Source organism: Salvia splendens, chromosome 5 (genome assembly GCF_004379255.2).
Source record: "Salvia splendens isolate huo1 chromosome 5, SspV2, whole genome shotgun sequence".
NCBI classification, from domain to species: Eukaryota; Viridiplantae; Streptophyta; class Magnoliopsida; order Lamiales; family Lamiaceae; genus Salvia; species Salvia splendens.
Window position 1 is genome coordinate 36,943,222 of NC_056036.1, and position 22,021 is coordinate 36,965,242.

General features: G+C 37.4%; 1 protein-coding gene and 1 pseudogene across 1 annotated transcript; one reads left to right on the forward strand and one right to left on the reverse strand.

Moving 5' to 3' along the window:
• The first annotated feature begins 14,537 nt into the window (after window positions 1–14,537).
• On the forward strand, window positions 14,538–17,757 carry LOC121805726 (annotated as a pseudogene).
• Window positions 17,758–17,805: 48 nt separating this feature from the next.
• LOC121805727 lies at window positions 17,806–20,300 on the reverse strand. Its single transcript, XM_042205695.1, has 2 exons — window positions 19,436–20,300; window positions 17,806–18,141 (listed from the first exon to the last, which is right to left on the reverse strand). The coding sequence occupies exons 1-2, from the start codon at window positions 20,018–20,020 to the stop codon at window positions 18,055–18,057; spliced, it is 672 nt and encodes a 223-aa protein (XP_042061629.1). The 5' UTR covers window positions 20,021–20,300; the 3' UTR covers window positions 17,806–18,054.
• Between the last annotated feature and the right edge of the window lie 1,721 nt (window positions 20,301–22,021).

A 22,021-nucleotide genomic window follows, 5' to 3' on the forward strand; every position in this document is an offset into this window, starting at 1 on the left:
TGGTAAGACTTCCGCCGCGCCTTTGAATTCGATCAATAATCGCTCGAAGTCAAAGAAGAGGGCCAGGTTTTGAAATTATATGACATTTTTCTTCCCCTTTTTTTATTCTGGAGATTTCTCAATCAATTTCACTGTATAGATTTACTTTGGCGCTTGTATAAATTGCTTTTTGTGATACACCTTTTTTATTTCCTGACTTTGAAATACTCCTACATTAAGTAGGGTTTGATAGTACTAACTAAAGTGTGTGTGTGTGTGTGTGTTGCTGGTAAATTTGGGAATAATTTTGACAAGCTAGATTTCTGATGTTTTATTGGTATATATGTTGTGAATAATATGTATGTAGAGGCTCAAATTAAGCTAACAATTCTTGAATACATCATATCATATAAATGTGGTGTATGTATCGGTTGTATAAAAACAATCATGCAGGCACGTACGAATGATTCTTATTTGCATAAGTAGTACTCCTACTATAATTTTCCTTTGATTTGTATGAGAGGGTGTTATACTACTGCTATTAGTTAGAAATTTTGAAATTCTGTCATTTATCATTCAAATTTTGGAAACGCAAGAGAAATTAAAATTTGATAATTTTCATGATTTTAGAGTCCATTGACCCTAATATTAATGTAAGGCTAATTTGATGGAGTACCATTTTTCGCAACATCCGTGCGCGCAAGCAACTCTTAGCGTGTAGGAATTCTTCTATTGACAAAAAGAGTTTTTGAGCTGTATTGTTAATCTAAATTCTAAGGCTCCGTTTGGTACGCGGAATTGGAATTGAATTCTAATTGAGGGAATTGAATTCTAGTTGAGGGAATTGAATTCTAAACCTTGAATTCAGGCCCGGTCCTGAGTTTTTATTGGCCCGGGGCGGAACTAAAAGAGGGGCCCCATAATAATACTATAAACTAATAGTAACAATAACAACAGTAGTAATAAAACACTTCAATACATCCAAGACAATATTTATAGCATACAATTTATATTATTACCTTAAAAGTTGCCCAGTAGCATGTATATACTCATGTATGTATTTGGATTTTGGAGGCCCCAACGTTTTGGGGGCCCGGGGCGGGGGCACTGCTCGACCCCCCCCAGGGCCGGGCCTGCTTGAATTATAATTCAATTCTAAATCTTATGTTTGGTAAAGTGAGGTAATTGATATGAAATTGAATTTGAATAATTTGTGCACACACACTGTACACACACTATACACAAAATACGCACACACATTTCACACACCTCACACGCACTACACACACCTCACACGCACTGCACGCACTACACACACTACACACACTACACACATTTAAAAACTTCACACACTTCACACACTTCACACACTACACACATTTCACACTACACACATTTCACACACTTCGCACACTACACAAATTTCACACATTTCACAGACTTCACACTTTATACACATTTTACACATTTCAAGCATCCGATTTTTGGGAAAAAATTTCAGTTTTAGAATTATTATTCAATTCCAATTCTATACATTTTTGTGATACCAAACAATGGAATTGGAATTGGAATTGGAATTGGAATTGGAATTGGAATTGGAATTGGAGGAGGCTCCAATTCCAATTCGATAGCTCCAATTCCGTGTTCCCAAACACACCCTAAAGTAATTTTGCTTTTTTTTGGGAACGGGTATTACATCTATGATGTAGTGCTATTTATATTTCATCCAAGATATTAGATAGTACTATCAATTCACCATGAGATCTGTATATGTTTACATGACTGCATTTCACCCTTAATTAATAGCTCTTGGGATAAAACTCCATTGATCAATGATTATTATCCTAAGAGAAAGCGTGACCTAGTAATACCAAACCTAGCTAGATAATCTTCATTAAGGAAAATCATTTAGCATAAGAGAAAGAGTGACCTAGTAATACCAAACCTAGATAGATAATCTTACTTAACAAGGAAAATAGTTTATAAGGTATTAAGTCTTGAATATATATACTCCCTCTCCCTCCGTCCCAACTAAGTTAAGTTATTTTCCTTTTTTAACAAAAAGCGAAACATCTAATTTCTCAATTATTCTATTCCGTCACCTACTTTACTCTCTCTTATCTCTTTTACTTTATTCATTTCTTCTGTCCATTCAACACAATTTCTTAATATTCTTGCCTAAAAATTTTGCCTCAACTTAATTAGTTGGGATAGCGGGGTATATATGGTTATGATGATCTAATTTATTCCGTGTTCATTCTATACATACAAACAAACATCCAGGGGTAAAATTGTCCAACTGATAATTGTAAATATACATATACAATTTGAAAATATACTTCATATTTTTTCGTCATTATTACACTTGGGTCATTATAACACTACAACAAACTTCATTATATGTAAATTGATGGAATACGACCGTTATCAATTTTATCATTGCAATTTTGAAAACACACCTAAATATACATTTTCTCGGCATTATATGTATTGGACATGAGTCATTTTATATATTGACATGGTTGGGATCATAACATTGCAACGAAGAGCATTATACTGCAGGTCGGCATAGATAAATTGATAAATCATATTTTTTGTGCAAATTTTTTCGTATGAACGTATGCAATTGAGATTTTGTTAGAATCTTCATAAAATTACATTTAATTCGATATATGGCATTTGAAAAAAAAAATAATTTAAATCGATAAAGTTAGGTAAAATTTATGTATTTTGAGATATTTAAGGATCATATGACATTAAAGATTTGAGATCTACAACGTTATATTTATAACAATGTATTGGGTTCATGTGGTGTAATCCATTGCTAACTTTTCTTGACTTGCTAACTCATCAATGCAGTATATTAAAAATGTCAACACGACAACATTAATATGTCAACACAAATTTAAATGACATACTTATGTTTTTGTGTTGAGATTTAAATATTGACGTCAACCCAAAGACATAAGTATGTTAACTTAATTTGTGTTGACCACCCTAATCGAAGATCTTTAATTTAATTGAGTATTAGTTTGATACTTCATTTTTTTCTAAAAATAGAACTCTTTTCTTCTAGGTTTGTTTCCTAAAAATAGAAACTTTTCATTTTAAAAAATTGACCTAACAATCCACTAACACCAATTCGATTACTTTTTTTTCCTCTCTCTTACTTTATTTATTTTTTCTCTTCATCTCTCTTACTTTACCAATTTTACATTAAAACTCATCATTTTTCAAAGTTTCTATTTTTAAGATTTGGTTATATTTTGTTCACACCAAACTTTCACGGACACCGCCAAAAACTCATCCACCCCCATACGAACAAATCTAACACCCTACCCCCATTCTTGAATCTTATTATTCCATCCCTTCCATTTTTAGTTTTGGATCTACTACCACTGTGTACATACAAGATACTAGTGTCTCATTTCGTAAATTTTGAGAATTTTTTCAAAAAAATCCAAATTTTTTATTCAAAAATCCCCAAGATGTTTTTCATAAAATTCATCAATATTTATTTCCATTTAAAAACTATTCTAACTTTTAGTGTCTTCCATTAAATATCCTATTATAAAAAATTAGGTGATAGAAAGATTGATTCATTTTTTCAAAGTAGTACTATGACTTACCATATGAAAACATATTATATGTGGATTTACAAACCATCAATCTTCTTGTTGTCACAATTTTTGTTGTTATGTAAGGAGGAATTGTTATTCGTTTTTTTGCCATACACGGCGTAGTTACATATAGTGAGTCAGTCTCTAATTAACTAAATCAATCAGATTTCTGTCACGAAATTTGATATTCCAAAATATTTTATAAAAACAATTGAAAATTTAAATAAAAAAATACTCCTACAAGAAGTTTGATATTTCAAAATAAAAGTTCTAGGGGATTGTCTGAATAAGCTAAAATTTGAAGATAAAAAAATTAAAACAATCTTATAAATGGCTGTTTTAATTTTTATAGAACTCACCAATTAGAGTATTTGAGTACATATAGTATTCACTTTGTCCTATTAAAATATACCTCAAGGTCCGAGCATACAAAAAAACAAGTGTATTAGTATACTAATAAAATACAAAAGAGAAGATAATTATGAAATAAGAACGTATTAATTTGTCGTAAAAAGTAGAAAATAAAATATGTAAGCAAAACAAAATAAATAAAGCCACAATCACATGGAGTATGATATAAAAATAATGAGTACATTGAATTCTAATTTAAAAACAATAAAATGACCTATTGAAATTGGACGGAGAAAATGCTAGATGTCGACCATTAATTATGATTTTTACAATCTATATTGACCATTAATTACGATTTTTACAATCTAAACATAAATCACCTTAATTTATCTTTTAAAAAAATTTATACATGTGCATACTTTATGAATTTACTCATACTTTTGTGATTGATAACAAGCACTTTTGTAGTTTTGTGTTGAGAACAAAGGACATAGTCAAATTTTAATAATACCTTGATATGTTCATATCTTTTTCTCGAAAACAACTCATTGGTTTGGTGATAGAGAGCGTCCCTCTCCTAGCTATGGGATATTGTACGTATATTGTTTTGGTGGACATTTTATTGTCTTTATTTTTTATGATACTGTAGTCATTTTTTATGTAACACAAATTGTTTGGCGCACAAATTGAATTAGCATTTTTCAAGATGTTATTTGACGTACAATGAGCAATTGAACATCCCTAAGATAGAAAATCTGAATTAAGTAAAACATTAATACTAGTATAAAAGTTTAATCACCAGATGCTTGCATGTTTTTATTATTGGAAGAGTTTAACCACAAAAACATGCTAATAAAAATATTAAAATGAAGCATTCAATCAAGAGAAAGAGAAAATGTAATTTCATTAAGCAACAAATTCAGCCTCCCAAAACAGAAGTATCGATACAATTTAAACGTATATACATACATACCAACTCATGCTTTTAAGCATATTTACAATCTACGGACATAACTACAATTCATGAAGCAAACTCTCATACAACTATAGAATGTTCTCAACTTTCGTTTTATCCTAACAAATCCTCAACTTTACCAAAAATTTGATTACATCTCGCTTGAGATAATGTAGACCAGCCATGAGTTAATTCGCCAGATTACTAATCGGATTATAATTTAATTCTGCAGTTTTTATCCTACAAATCCTCAACTTTACCAAAAATTGAAACAGTGAGTTTCATCGTTTGGAAAATTTCTTACCGCGCTTGCGGCTGAGAGTGACAGCTGGGCTGGTAATACTGTATATCTCATCGATCAATCGAAACCGCTTTCTCTTCCACGGGAGAGCGTCGAGATCTCCGACTTTCGCATACGACGACGATAATTCGTTTGAATCGCCGACGCTTTGCTCGGGGCTTTGCTCCGCCGTCCTGGCGCCGGAGTCGCCGCTGAGTTGGATGAGCTGGAGGGCGGCGTCCATCTCCGGCTCGGTCATTGTTGGGCTTTGGTGTGGCTGGACCAACCATCGGCCCAAGTCATTATTGAGGGCCGAGCTCGATTAAGCTCGGCTAACACCGAACTCGATTAAGCTCGGCTAACACCGAACTCGATTAAGCTTCTCCAACACCGAGCTCGATTAAGCTCGGCTAACAACCGTTGTATTTGAACAGCTCGTTCAGTTACAACAATAAGTTTCTTCAGTTTTCAGTTTCACATCTTGTTTTTCCTCCATATTCGTGTGATTCAAGAAACTAGATAGAGAAGTGAATACACTTTGTGATTCTTGAGCTAGCTAGGTGAGTGATCCACAATCGAGTTGTATTCTCCGATTGAGTAGCGAGCTAAGTGATAGTGTGTTGTAATCACCTTCGTTTGTTTTGTATTCGTAATAATATCGTCTCACATTTGTTCGTGAATCTCGCGTCGATTCTGTTTTTGACTCTTCAAATTGGCGCCGTTGCCGGGGATCGAACCCGGGTCACCCGCGTGACAGGCGGGAAATGCAAAGAGAATTCTTGGCATGGATATCATAAGAGAGAGAGCTGCTAGGAAGTTATGGTTGATGCAGCATAGCTACATCAAGAAGATGTTAATCAAATTTCAGATGATTGACTCTAGAAAGGTATCAACTCCAACAAGTCCACACTTCAAGCTCTCTGTCAGTCAGAAACCAGCTAATGATCAGGAAAGGAAGTTGATGTCTAAGGTGCCTTATGCAAGTATTGTTGGGAGTATTATGTACATGATGTTGTGTACTCGGCCTGATCTGTCACACGCCATAAGCCTGACCAGCAGATACATGGCAGACCCGGGTAGCACACATTGGCAAGCCTTGAAGTGGATAATGAAGTATTTGGTGGGCACGCAAGATTTGGGATTGTTGTTCTGCACAGCAGACGGTGAGGATGAGCTCATAGGCTACTGTGATGCAGACTATGCTGCAAATATTGATAGCAGAAAATCCCAATCTGCCTATATCTTCAAGCTTTTTGGTACAGCAATCAGTTGGAAGTCTAATCTCCAATCTGTGGTTGCGCTCTCTACAACGGAGGCAGAGTATATATCCTTAGCAGAAGCGGTTAAAGAAGCTAAATGGCTAAAGGGAATATTGGGGGATTTTGGTGTGGTGCAAGAGGCTGTAACTATCTTGTGTGACAGCAACAGCGCCATTAGCTTGGCCAAGCACCAGACTTTCCATGAGAGAAGTAAGCACATCGACATCAAACTTCATTTTGTAAGAGATGAGATAAGCAAAGGCGTGGTGGCAGTCAAGAAGGTCCACACCTCTGAAAATGCAGCTGACATGATGACTAAACCCCTACCAAGTGCTAAGTTCGAGCATTGTTTAGACTTGGTTAACTTGACTGCAAGAAGATAAGGGAATTTTGGTGAAGGTGGAGTTTTGGCTGGCCGGATGGTGGATGCAGCCAAGGTGGAGATTTGTTGGGCTTTGGTGTGGCTGGACCAACCATCGGCCCAAGTCATTATTGAGGGCCGAGCTCGATTAAGCTCGGCTAACACCGAACTCGATTAAGCTCGGCTAACACCGAACTCGATTAAGCTTCTCCAACACCGAGCTCGATTAAGCTCGGCTAACAACCGTTGTATTTGAACAGCTCGTTCAGTTACAACAATAAGTTTCTTCAGTTTTCAGTTTCACATCTTGTTTTTTCTCCATATTCGTGTGATTCAAGAAACTAGATAGAGAAGTGAATACACTTTGTGATTCTTGAGCTAGCTAGGTGAGTGATCCACAATCGAGTTGTATTCTCCGATTGAGTAGCGAGCTAAGTGATAGTGTGTTGTAATCACCTTCGTTTGTTTTGTATTCGTAATAATATCGTCTCACATTTGTTCGTGAATCTCGCGTCGATTCTGTTTTTGACTCTTCAGTCATCTCGAATTCCACCTCGATTTCCTTCGTCTTGCCCGATTTCATCATTAGATTTATTTTTTTTTCTAAGATGATAAAATCAAAATATTTTATTTCTGAACGTGGGCTATGGAAAGAAAACATTATTCGTAAGAAGATTTTTTGAGGGAGAGAATCGTCTTTTCGTGGGATCCCAAAACATTTAAATTTGGAAACCACCGCCTTAACTCAAAGTAAACTGTAGTATCGTATTTGGGGTTATAATAATGATAATTCAGTAGGAATTTACTAATAACACATTAATCTCGAATCAAGATGGTGGAAGAGGCTTCTAGAATATTCCAGGTTGAATTTGTGAGCCTTCGGCCATCCGCATCCTTGTCTCTTATCCGTTTCTTAACTGTCTCATCTCTTCACTATTCATGGGTCCCATTGTACTTTTCACATCATCTCTTAACTAAGAGACAACACATACATCCCTCCATCTATTAACCGTCTCTTAACCATCTCATCCCTTAACTATTCATTCAATTTCATTTTTTAGTTTTATTTCCAACAAATTCAATTAATAAAAACACACTTCATTAAATAAAATAAAATTACAACTTAAAATTCTAAAAAAATAAAAAACCACATTAATAAAATCCTAAAAAAATAAAAAATACATAATTTAAAACTCAAAGAAACAGAAGAAAGAGTTGTCTAATGACGATCATGTGCGTCTACTGGTTGCCAAATATTGCTCAAATGTGCTCCATTAGATCCTCCTGGAGTTGGGCGTGGGCGGTAGAATCATGTGTTCTTGCCTGAACAGACAGCCGCTCTTACAAAGACGGATGCATTCCACTGCGAGGCGGACTACTTGCGGTAGAGCTTCCTGGGGTTTCAGGGTCGAACCAATTTCCCGCCTCAGGTCCTTCGTCGGCGATAATCATGTTGTGCAAGATTATGCACGTATACATGATGTCGGCCATATTCTCCATAAACCACGTACGAGCCGTGGCTTTGATAATGTTGAATCGAGCTTGGAGAACCCCGAACGCTCTCTCCACAACCTTGCGAGCAGCCTCTTGCTTCTGCGCAAAAAGAGTCTGTTTTTCGTTCATCGGCCTGTTGAACGTCTTCACGAAGGTTGGCGACTTCGGATAGATGTCGTTGGCAAGATAGTACCCCATTTTATACTGGCGGTTGTTAGCGGTGAAGTCGATGGTCGGCGCTTTACCATTCCAAACTTCTCTGAAGAGGTCGGATTGGTTGAGCAAGTTGACGTCGTTGTTCGATCCGGGGACCCCGAAATACGCATATCAAATCCATAGCCGGTAGTCGGCAACGGCCTCGAGTATAACGGTGGGGTGGGTGCCTTTGTGGCCGCTCGTGTATGACCCCCTCCACGCCACAGGGCAATTCTTCCATTGTCTATGCATGCAATCGACGCTGCCAAGCATCCCGGGGAATCCGTGCACTTCTTCGTGAAGTCGGAGCAGAAACTGACAATTTGCGGTGCTTGGCTTCCGGAGAAATTCATCGGTGAAGGTTGCCCGAACGCCTTTGCAGAAGTTCATCAAACACAGTCTCCCAGTGCTTTCCCCAATGTGCAGGTATTCGTCGAACAAATCCGCCGTTTGTCCAGTAGCAAGCTGACGGATTGCTGCAGTACATTTCTGGAGCGTCGTGCGACTAGGACGGCCAACGCCGTCGAATCCTTCTTGGAAGTACTCTTCCCGGGCTGCAAATGTATTTCCGATATGCATAAATAGCGGTTTCCGCATGCGGAAACGGCGACGGAAGTATGTCTCTCCCCATACTGAGTTCTCACAGAAGTAATCGCGTACCAACCTTGCGGCGGCTTTCTCCCGGTTACGATGGATGTAAATCCGGGATCGCCTTTGAGGCGCCGCGACTTCCTCCTCATCCCTACGTCGATCTTCTTCTAGCGATTCTTCCATTATTCGACGCATTTGCTCAAATGGATCCATGGATGGATTAAATTTGGGAGAAGAATAATGGAAGACAGAACTCAGCTCACGGAGAGAGCACAATTTTCGAAAACTCTCTCAAGAGGGGGGGACGAAAATTTTGTAAAATAATTGTTGTGTTTTCTGTCTCCTTTATTCTCCTATTTATATAAGTCACATATTGGGCCCAGTCAGGGATCTAAGGAAGAATCTGGAACAGACCTCACCCAATTAGCTTTTTACTAATCAAATTGAACCCACAATTTAATATAAGCTTATATTGGAATATTACGAGCAGCCACTACAGAAGTAATATTGCACTGCCTTCCAAATCCGAAATTACAAGTATTCCGGGTTTCCTTTAATTGTATTTGATTTATGGTTTTACTTTAATTATCCTTAGCTTTGAGGCAGTTTAAGGCTTAATTAAATTCTGTTGGTATTTAATCTACTAGATAATTAAATCTTTTATTAATTGGTATCTTCCATTAGGAAATTATTGTTCTAGAATATAATTCTTATTCATGTCTACTATAAGGTATGTCTAAAATAAACAAATTATTTAATTCTTAATAAGACATGAAAAATTAAATTCAAATTAATTCCTTGTTCAAGATTAGGAAGAGATATTTCATTTTTTAATGTATTCATACATATCTATCCTTTTTAGGATCTTAGATATATAAATATTAGGAAACTATTAAATTATTCTTATCCATATCATCTAGGAATCAAAATATTATTATTTATTTCCATAGATATAGAAAATAATAAAAATATTCCTTAAATCTAGATAAATATTAGTAAACTATTAAATTATTCTCATCTATATCATCTAGGAATAAAATAATATTATTTATTTCCATAGATATAGATAATAATAAAATTATTCCTAAAATCTAGGTAAATCTTCCAAAAAGATTTTATTTCCATTAAATAATAATATTTTAATGATATCTTTTAATAAAATAATTAAATAATCATTAAAATAATCTTTCATCGTTATCTCATCGTACGAGGTTCGCACGAACGATGAACGACGAAAATCCGACAAGTTCTTCGTCGGACCACGACGCACGAAGCGTCTCGGCCACCAGCGCGCAGGTGGCGCGCCAGCGTCTCGGCCGCCTGGCTCGTCGGCTGTCGCTGCTTCTTGGCCAGGCGCGCACACGGCGGCACGCGCCTCTCGGCCAGCTGCTCGACGCATGTCTTGGCGTCTCAGCTCGTCGGGTGCCGACGCTTCTCGGCCAGGCGCTCGCACGGTGGCGCGCGCCTCTCGGCCAGCATCTCGGCGCCCGGCTCGACCCTCCGAGCCGTCGGGTGTCGCGAGCTCTTGGCCAGCGGCGCGCACGGTGGCGCGCCCGCTCTCGGCCAGCTCGGACCTTCCGCCTAGGGTTCGGCCCGGTGTCTCGCGGTGTCTCGGTGGCTCTCGGACGAGCCACCACTCCGCGCCATTCACCGCCGTGTCGACCTTGACCCGGGTTCCGTCTGGTGCGTGTGGTCTCGGCCGGCGGTGCGCACGAGTCCCCACTGTCTCGACATCCCTATCTCGATCGCACGTGGTGCGTTCGAGCAATTCAAGTTCTTTGATTCGATAGTTCTTGAGTTCATCATGCATAATTAATTAAACAAAATACCAAGAACATGCTTCGCAATCAAATAACACATGCATACATCAATTTCGCGAAATTTAAATCCAAATAATCAGAGCCAAAGACTGGCTCTGATACCAGCTAAAGAGGCTGGCAGCGGAAGCGTGCGTTCAAAACGGATCACATGAATTTGATCTATTTAGCAGATTATTTAGACAAAATCTATTCGCGTAATTATCACATGTATCATGCTCATAACTTGAATTAAAACATGCTTTAGCACATAAAATTCCTAAAACATGCTTACTACGAAATTAGCCAATTTACCTCGTTGATTCAATCAAGAATCGATGATGGCTTGCTCCGTCTCCACGTGAAGATCTTCAATACAAGACCTCGGATCTTCTGACTGGTGTCCCGGACTATACGCTGATATTTGTGTGGGCAAATCTCACCAACGTACTAGGACTCGAATAATGGAAGACAGAACTCGGCTCACGGAGGGAGCACAATTTTCGAAAACTCTCTCAAGAGGGGGGGGGACGAAAATTTTGTAAAATAATTGTTGTGTTTTCTGTCTCCTTTATTCTCCTATTTATATAAGTCACATATTGGGCCCAGTCAGGGATCTAAGGAAGAATCTGGAACAGACCTCACCCAATTAGCTTTTTACTAATCAAATTGAACCCACAATTTAATATAAGCTTATATTGGAATATTACGAGCAGCCACTACAGAAGTAATATTGCACTGCCTTCCAAATCCGAAATTACAAGTATTCCGGGTTTCCTTTAATTGTATTTGATTTATTTCTTGCGCTTAAGATGGAAACATCCATTAATTAATTAATGTCTGCTATAGACTTAATTAATTAACATATTTCGAATTCCAAGAGTGGACTTAGCAAGAAACTCTTATTTATTATTCATAGAGTAATCAAACTCCAACTAGCTAGTTCCGAATAATAAAACCTCGTTTCGAGCTCCTCTTGTGGCTGTTATCAAACGAGACTCTCCTCGCGCACGTTTCAACATAATAGCAATCCTAGCACCTCTAGATAATGATCACCACTACCCAATATACCTGGATCGTTGGGTTACGAAAAACCCGCACCTTTGGTAAGTCAAAGTAGTGGATACTCAATATCGTATGCTCAATGCTAACGTACACTGATTAAGAAATTAATTCTCAAGACCTCGTCTTTCAGTAGATAGCATAAAGACTCGTCTTGCTGTTAGATCCATTCAGTGCTATACCACACCAACGTCATCTTATTTCAATAAGGTTTAGAAATAATCGGACTGACATTGCAACCTTTCGCGATAGGTAGTCTAGGCCTATCTAGGTTGTGAAATTCTTATTTTTCTTTGTTTAGAACTGACCGTGTTACCTTAAATTGGACGACGCCCACAACCGGTCTACTAAAACAAAGACTTAGACTTTGTTACGTTTGCTCATACATTTAAATATGCAATAAACAACCATTAAATGTAAATCATAACAACATTATGACAAAAATAATCTGTTGCATTTATTGGAAAATAATCATTAGAGTTTTACAGTATCCAATCACTCGAAAGGTGATTTCTAGTATACAAAACCCTAACAGAGCCCGCATCGAGACGCGATGCGGATGCTCTTATATGGTTCATGTAAAATTCGAATGCAAAATTTTTTATTCATACGGATTAATCGGGTCAATCAATTCAAGTTCGAATTAATTATGTTCGGATTGTTGAAGTATTCGAGTTATAATTTTTAGAGTTATAAATTTTCAATCTTAACTTTAAAATATTGAATTTCAGGCTAATACATAGACCAACCAAACTCATAAAATTTGGAGTATAAATATTTTTTAAAATATAATTTTAATAATTATTTTATATCTATTATATAAGTGTTATTTCAACTCAAAATTATAATACTGTATAAACTTATAGAGTTAAAATACATATTTTCCTAATAACTGCCATTTTATTTATTTATACGTAGTAGTATAATTTTTTATGATATACTCCATTTAAAAGTACAATAAATAAAAAATATCATTAATATAACTTTTAAATAATGGATCAAAAAATATTTTTATATATATTTGAAAAATCCTACTCTAAAATTATAAGAGATAGAAAGAAAAAAGTGTTTTTAGTATTGTTAGTGAAAAATGAAACTCATCTTATAAGATGAAATTTTTTTGCCAAAAATAGAAATGGCCTAATTTATGGGACACTTCAAAATGAAAAAAAAATCTACACCTCAAAATGGAAGAGAATTATATTTTTATGGGACAAGAGAGTATTTAACTAGTTTTACAAAAGTTTTTTAAAAAATAACACTATAAATTAAAATATAAATAATAGAGAGTATTTAACTAGTTTTACAAAAGTTTTAAAAAAATAACACTATATATTAAAATATAAATAATAGAGAGTATTTAACTAGTTTTACAAAAGTTTTAAAAAAATAACACTATAAATTAAAATATAAATAATAGAGAGTATTTAACTAGTTTTACAAAAGTTTTAAAAAAATAACACTATATATTAAAATATAAATAATGGGAATGACCTTATTTCTGATCAACCCTATGAGGTTCATGTTATTAGTTTAGCATCAATCTCGTTGAGTCTTCAGATTGTGATTTTATTAGACTAAAAATTTTCAACCCTTATTCTAAAAAAATACTATCAAACTATTTGGACCAATGTGCTTGTTTAGAGTTGAATTAGCATCCCTACTCAAACTATTATTTGTTACAACCAATGCCACGATCTTTAGCTGTAGCCTCACTGTTGCAACAAAATTCATTGCTAGCATTTTATTCCATCTCATGGCATCTGTATCAGTGGCCTCTTTTCGGCCACAAAGCAGTTTGAAACTTCATTTTTCGCCTACGACATCATCCAACCCCGACTTTTGCAATAAGAGTAACCTTATTTCATTTTTTTATAAAATTAAATTCATAATTCAAAATAAAATAACTAAAAATTCATAACTTAAAACCCTTAGTTATATAGTTCCTATATATATTAGTACATAACCTAAATTTTGAACTATTACAATTATAAATTTTTGTGTTTTCCTATATTAGGATATACTCACATTGTAAAGATAATATCGTTTTATAATTTTAAACTATTGCAATTATATACGAATAGGTGTATGACATCTCACATATTAGTTACCATTTTAAAATTTAAAATGATAGTATTTCTATCTAAAATGGAAATATATTAAAATAAAATGTTGATAAAATTGAAAAGCTAAAACAAAAAAATGCAAACTTAATACCGAAATGACTTTAAAATAGGAAAAAATTAATTGATATTATAATATAAAAAGGCTAAAAATAAATTAAAATAAAATAATGTTGAACAAGAAGACATAAAAATAAATAAAATATTAAACATGATGTGAAACTAAAAATAATTATAAAAATTTACAAAACTTCCTACAGGGGCATTTCAGTATGAAAAAAATAATTTTTTTTTTGCATAAGTACAAAAAAACAAGCAAAACTCAGACTGTAGATCATTTTCTTTTCCATTATATTTTTTCAAGAATCAGCATTGGGCCAAGCTATCGGCCCAATCGATAGTTTAAAGAAATTATCAGAGCCCAACTAGTAGTTGATGCCATTTTTACTTACATTTTTGGAAAACTATATATTCGTATACATCCTTAATCTAGGGTTTTTCTCTTCATCGTAAAGCCCTCGACCTCAAGGTACGCCGCCGTTGTTTCTGTTTCCGTTATGTTATTCGCGCAATGCATTTCATTCATGGCCTTAGGTTTCAATTCTGTGTCAGCATAAAGCATCAGCTCTTTGTGTATTCGTTTTAATTTGATTTATGGTTCATCTCTGCGATTTTGTCATTTTCTGCTGTATACTTTTGCCAAAACTGGTGGTTTACCTTGTAATTTATGCATCATTTTCCATGAAGGGCTGATGTTTTTTTTAGTGTCTGCGTAATTTAATTGATTGCATGCTGAGCTCATTGCGATTTTCTATATTGCAATTATGTGAATTTGAAATTGTTTGTTTTAGTTTTTGTTCTTTATCTGGTTTTTTTTGTTACAGGTTGAAGGAGGGTGAAAATGTCGCATAGGAAGTTCGAGCACCCGAGGCATGGTTCTCTTGGTTTCCTCCCGAGAAAGAGAGCTGCTCGCCACATGGGAAAGGGTACTTTTATATTTTGATTAAACTGAATAGTTGCTTGAAATCTTTCTACGGGGATACTGCCATGCTTTGCACTCATTCTACTTTTGCATAGATAAAATATACTCCACTAAGCTTCTATCAGCCATTAGATGATCTTCACCTTGTACCTAGATATTGTATCTTCATATCCATTACATAGTAAATATAGAGTATATTGTTTGGAGATTGGCACTGCATATCAAAGTAGGGGGGGGGGGCACGGAAAACTCTATTTTACTTTCAAAATTAAGTATGCTTGTAAATGCTCTTACCTAAAATCTAGAAGAACTATAACAGAGTCACTGAAGACAGTTTACATATATTGAAAGTAAAATTAATTGCATGTTTAGGCCAGGTATATGGTCAATGATGATAAGTATAACTGTTAAGTGGAGTATACTGACATCTTTACTGCTATCCTATTTTCTTGATAACTTATTAGCTAAGCTGCATAATGTGTTTGTTTGTTTGTTTATCTTTCTTTATATTTAATCTCTTTACTGCCATTTCCATATCATAGCTTGTATTTGTCTTGAACTTCTTGTTGAATAATGCAGTGAAGGCATTCCCTAAGGATGACCCAACCAAGCCTTGCAGCCTTCCTGGGTTACAAGGCTGGCATGACCCACATTGTCAGAGATGTCGAGAAACCTGGATCAAGTAAATTACCTCCATTATTAACATTGTTATACTTTTTCCACAATGGCTTTCTAGATTGCTGACTTGATGTGCATATATTATACGGAGTATAATTATTTTTGAACCCCTGTACCCTTCATATAATGAAAAGTAGGCTCCGCCGATGTTTCATACAGAACAACCTTTATATTTATCCCTTCCATTACCATTTTGTTTAGGGTTTGCACATTTTAGTCTTATTCTCCTTGTGAAGTTTTCTGAAACAGCATTTATACTAAAGGCTATTCAGTGTTATAGTCAACTTTTTAATAAGATGCTTTTTGATAAAAAAAAATAATTAGATGTGTTTGTGATGCATTATTTCCTGTGCATTCCTATTGACTTCTAATTTGTTTGTCATTCCAGTGGTGGACATGCTCTATTATATTACAGAGATTCTATGTTGAACTAGGCTAAAGTTTTATTGAAAGCATGAAATGTGAATATTCTGTATTGAAATATATATTGCAGAACTTCACAAGAAGGAGACATGTGAAGCTGTCACCATGATTGAAACACCACCTATGGTAATTGTTGGTGTCGTTGGGTATGTGAAGACTCCTCGTGGTCTTCGCTGCCTGAATACAGTTTGGGCTCAGCACTTGAGTGAGGAGGTAAAGAGAAGGTTCTACAAGAATTGGTGCAAGTCAAAGAAGAAGGCATTTTCCAAATACTCGAAGAAGCTGGAGTCTGACGAGGGGAAGAAAGACACCCAGGCACAACTGGAGAAATTGAAGAAATATTCTTGTGTCATTCGTGTCCTGGCTCACACTCAGGTATAAACTAATTTCCTTTTTTGGAAATTTTATTACTACTAATTATTTTTTTCAGCAGATTTGACCATAAGTTTAAAGTTGTCTATTGCTATTAAATATTGTACAGATAAGGAAAATGAAGGGATTGAAGCAAAAGAAGGCACACATGATGGAGATACAAGTGAATGGTGGGACTATAGCACAGAAGGTTGATTTTGCATATGGTTTCTTTGAGAAACAGGTCCCCATTGATACTGTTTTCCAGAAGGATGAGATGATTGACATTATTGGTGTCACCAAGGGTAAAGGGTATGAAGGTGTGGTTACACGTTGGGGAGTCACCCGGCTTCCTCGCAAAACCCACAGGGGACTTCGTAAGGTTGCCTGTATTGGTGCATGGCATCCTGCTAGAGTTTCCTTCACAGTTGCTAGGGCTGGACAGAATGGATACCATCACCGAACTGAACTGAACAAGAAGATATATAAGCTTGGCAAGGTTGGGAAAGAAGAACACACAGCCTCTACTGAGTTTGAAAGGTTCCGACACTAGCATCTTTGCAATTTGCATTATATATACTTCCATCTATCAATTCTTTAAGTAGAGATATAAATACCTGTTCCATTTGAGTGCATGAATTCCTGTCTATGTTTCCATTGATCTGGTTGATATTGGACACTAAATTGATCATGTCAGTTTAAACAAATAACGATTTTTTAGTTTGTGAATGAACAGATCCAAGTTCCACCTAATGTATAGAAAATATGTTTTTCTCGTTTATCTAATGACTTGTATGGTAATTGATTGCAGGACTGAGAAAGATATCACACCAATGGGTGGATTCCCTCACTATGGTGTAGTAAAGGATGATTACTTGATGATCAAAGGTGGGTGTGTGGGTCCTAAGAAAAGGGCTGTGACTCTTCGTCAATCTCTCCTCAAACAGACATCTCGTGTTGCCCTCGAGGAGATTAAGCTCAAGTTTGTGGATACCTCATCCAAGTTCGGACATGGACGTTTCCAGACCACAGAGGAGAAGCAGAAGTATTATGGTCGGGTCAAGGCCTAAATTATTCTCTGAAAAGTATATTTAGTACTCACATTATTTGGCTTCTGTTGGTCGGCTCATTTTTGCACTAGTATTGGACAGCTTAGTTTCTTCTCAACTTGTTTGTCGTGATAGTTTGTGAGAATGACGTTATATTGAGTTGTAATCTTCTGATTGAATTTTCATTCTTTCCAATTGCTTTTTATAACCCAATTGTTTCATAGAATTTTCAACTAGCATGCTGTGGCACATGACATAAAGTAACAAAGTAGCAGGAATGAGTTAAGGTGAGTGTGGAAACAAATATCATTGAATCATCAACTTTACACAAGAATACAAAATTTGCAGAAGCCCCTCCGAGATCTTTCTCAATCATCTCAATTTGCTTTCAACTTTGTGAGAATTCACTTTGTCAATTCTCCATCTCTGTCGGGTTTTTTTTGAATATTTCTAGAGAGAGAAATTAAAGGAAGAAAGAGAGAAAAAGTAGTGGTGGGAATATATATCAGACGCTGAGGCCGTCGAATCCACACTGCTTGTATATTAGGGATTGCTTTCTTGGGCTAATGGCAATTGTGCAATCCACCGACACCTATAATAACAAAATCAAATAAATTTAAGTTCATCCATAGAGTTCCCATTTTGTTTAGTAGGAGAAAGAAAGAATACAAATAATTAAAACTAGAAACAGTTGAAATGCAATTATATAACAAAACAATTAAACGAGAAAAGCGAAATGGAGACAAAATCCACGCACGCTTGATTATTTTAGATGTCTTAGCTTTTGATAAAACTGTTGATTCCACAAATATAAACAATAGTAATAAAAATAAATGTACTAAAAACATGACATTGCATATGTATATACTACTATATAATGCATTATCAAAAGCACATGAATATATAGAGTACATTGTACTATAATTAAAGGAAGAAGATTAAAAAAAAAAAGGAATCAGAAGCCGAATCTCAGTTGCACACATTTTTAGTTTTTTACCAAATATTACATTACTTTTTTCAATTTCACAAACGTAAATTTTCCAAAATTCACAACAAAACACTCTCGAATTCTCCATCATCTTTAAGGACCGTGACAAATAACATAAATTAATGAAACCAAAGTTCATCATGCTACACAAAATCAACAAAAAAAAACCATAGAGAAAGAATAATAGATACACTCTCCTCCCAACCAAATATGTACTCCTAATTTGACTCATTCCACTAAAAATTGGCATCTTTTTTTTATTTATATCAACTCCTTAAAAGCTAGACTCATTCTCCATTCATTTTCTTCACCTACGATACCTTTTTCAATACACACATTTTTCTCCAAAATAGTAAAGTTTCAGAGCTGATTTAATCATGAGAGTGATGTGTGTACAGTTTCTGCTTGCTAAATTGAGAGCAAAGGTAACAAACGTACCAAACCACAACAATAATGACATTATCTCAACAATAATGACATTATCTCAACAATAATGGCATTCACACTGACACTAGCATGGACCATTATGCCTATCAATTAATCAGCAGATATATTTTGTTTTTGATATCGCTACAATAAAACTCACATTATATATACCTCTTCTTTATTTTTACCTAGCACATTTGTCTACAAATTCCTACTTATGTAATCTAAAAACTTCAATTATGTACAAGAATTACCGCCAGCGCATCTTAGCATTAATGTGCGCACGCTAGCACACTAGAAGCCGACAAAAGCAAAGGAAAAAGAAAAGAAAAAAAAGATTCTTTGAAAACACAAACCAAGACCCCAAATTCCAAAATTCAAAGCAAAGAGGTAAATTAAGCTAGCTAGTATAATCCATCTAAGAACTTCATAATTGAGTAATAATAATGAAATTAAGGAGTAAAATGCAAACCTGAACACCGGGTGAGGTTAAGCCGAGGATCCGGATCTTCGCTCCGACGTCGCCGACGACCCGCAATTCGACCCGGTCGTTTAGGGAGGCGTCTCTGACCAAATCGGCGGCGTCGGCCTGGAGGAGGCTGACGCGGTCGACGACGATGAGGGTCTCGATGCGGCGGACGCTGTGGGCAGGCTGGTAGAAGCCGGGGATGGTGCCGCGGCCGAGGGGGATGCCGCGGTACATGACGGTGAAGCGTGACTCGCCGTACTTGATCCCGACCTTGTTGTCGTTGGCGGCGGAGAAGACCATGCGGATGTCGAGCGAGACGGCGGCGGAGGAGGAGGCGGTGGTGGGGCTGATCCCCATGTAGTGGACGCCCACCTGCTGGAGGTCGAAGTCTGGCTTCTTCGGCTTCAGGGCTAGGACCACCACGAGGACGACGGCCAGGGCGAGGAGGGCGAGGAAGGAGAAGAGGAGGAAGAGGCAGCAGCAGCAGCCGCGGAATGAGGCGGAGGAGGAGGAGGAGGAGGATGAGTAGTGGTGGTGGTTGGGGGCGGCGGAGGGAGGGTTTGGGCCGGTGATGGGTCGAGAGGTCATTTTGGGGTTTTTTTTGAATTGGGGAATTTGGGGAAACACTTAAGAAAATGAAAAGAAACCCACCACAGCAGCAGCAGCACCCACGGCGGTGCCCACTGCTTTTGAGTTCTCGCTTGATCTCTCTCTCTCCTCTCTTTTTTGCTTGCTTGTTTATCTTTTTTAGGAGAGAGAGTGTGAGTGTGAGTGTGAGTGTGAGTGTGACGAGAGAGATAGAGAGTGAGGAATGAGGATCTTTGCGTGAAAAGGAAAACAATAAAATATCACCGCTTTAGACATTCTATTCAACGAAGCCTTGCTTATCTAACTTGCCTATCTAAATCACTAAGAGCATAAATAACCCCGTCCCAAGTTCCGGCCCCAAGTCCCCTCCACGTCATCATTCCTCTACAGTTGCGGCCCCGCCTGAGAAGCCTCTAACCCTGCAGGCCACAACTCGGGCCGCAACTAATAAATGACACTATTCACAACTCCAACCTATTTTAAACATAAAATAAAAAACGCCGGAAATTTATAACACGGAAAATTTAATTTCGCCGAATACTGCAAAATTACAACATATAAATTTTAAAACTGAAAATAAAATACATAAAAATATAACGTCAATGCTGGAAAACGTTGGTGCGAGTCCAAATTTCTTCGATTAGATCGGCTTGGAGGCGAGTGTGTTGTTCCTCTTGGCGCATCGCAGCTGAACGGGCCATGACATTGCGGATGTCGGGAGGAAGGCCCTGCACGGGCGGCTCGGTGACAACGTAGTCACTCCCGGTGCTGGCGAGCGGATCGTCGCTCCACGATATGACGTTATCTTGCTCGTCCTTAACGATCATGTTATGCATTATGATACATGCATACATGATGTCGGCGATGTGTGACCGCTGCCAACCACGGGCCGCTCCCTTCACGATAGCCCACCGCGCTTGGAGGACTCCGAATGCACGCTCGACATCTTTCTGAGCCGCCTCTTGCCTTCGGGCAAACATTGCCCTCCAATCGGTTGTCAGAGCTGTGATAGTCTTCACGAACACGGGCCATCGAGGGTAGATCCCGTCTGCCAGATAGTACCCCATACTATACCGACGTTGGTTGGCCGTGAACTCTATGTTCGGTGTCCGCCCGGCACACAAGTCGTTGAACAATGGAGACTCGTTCAACACATTGAGGTCGTTGTTGGACCCCGCGACACCAAAGTAGGCATGCCAGATCCACAATCGTTAGTCGGTAACGGCCTCCAAGACAATAGTCGGATGTGTGCCCTTGTGCCCGCTAGTGTATTGTCCTCTCCAAGCCGTTGAACAATTCTTCTACTGCCAGTGCATACAGTCGATGCTTCCAAGCATCCCCGGGAAGCCGTGGACCCGCTCGTGCATGTCGACCAACTTCCTAACGTCGTCGGTCGTTGGCTTTCTCAAGTACGTATCCTTGAATTCTTCGATGACTGCCCGACAGAATCTCGCGAGACACTCCCGTCCAGTAGGCTCGCTTACATGGAGATACTCATCGAACATATCTGATATAGTTCCGTAAGCGAGTTGACGAATGGCAGACGTGCATTTCTGCAACGTCGATATACTTTGCCGACCCACAGCATCGGTAGTTTGGCCGAAATACATGTCACGAGATACAACTGCGTTGACAATGCGTAGGAACAAAGGCCTCCACATCCGGAACCGGCGACGGAACATCTGATCACTCCATCGCGGATCTCTTGAGAAATAATCCGTGAAAAGCCGCAACGCAGCTGCTTCACGGTCCTGGTGAATATACATCCGGGAACGTGGTACCCGAGTTTGTTCTTCGTTCCAAGCTTGAAGCGTTCAACTTCGTTGTTCATTTCTTCTTAGATTGCCGGCAGCGCCTCGCCTAACACCCGGGTCAATTGATCTTCGAATATTCTTTGACGAGGAGGCATTTTTTGGAATTATAAGAAGAGATTTGAAGTTGAATGTGAAGTTGAATGTGTATGAAAATGGAGTAGTATTTATAAAAAAAAAATCGAATTAA

Coding starts and splice junctions, on each gene's coding strand:
- LOC121805727 (XM_042205695.1), bottom strand. CDS start 20,020: ATGACCTCTCGACCCATCACCGGCCCAAACCCTCCCTCCGCCGCCCCC. Junction 18,142..19,435: donor TAACCTCACCCGGTGTTCAG/GTTTGCATTTTA, acceptor TTGTTATTATAG/GTGTCGGTGGATTGCACAAT.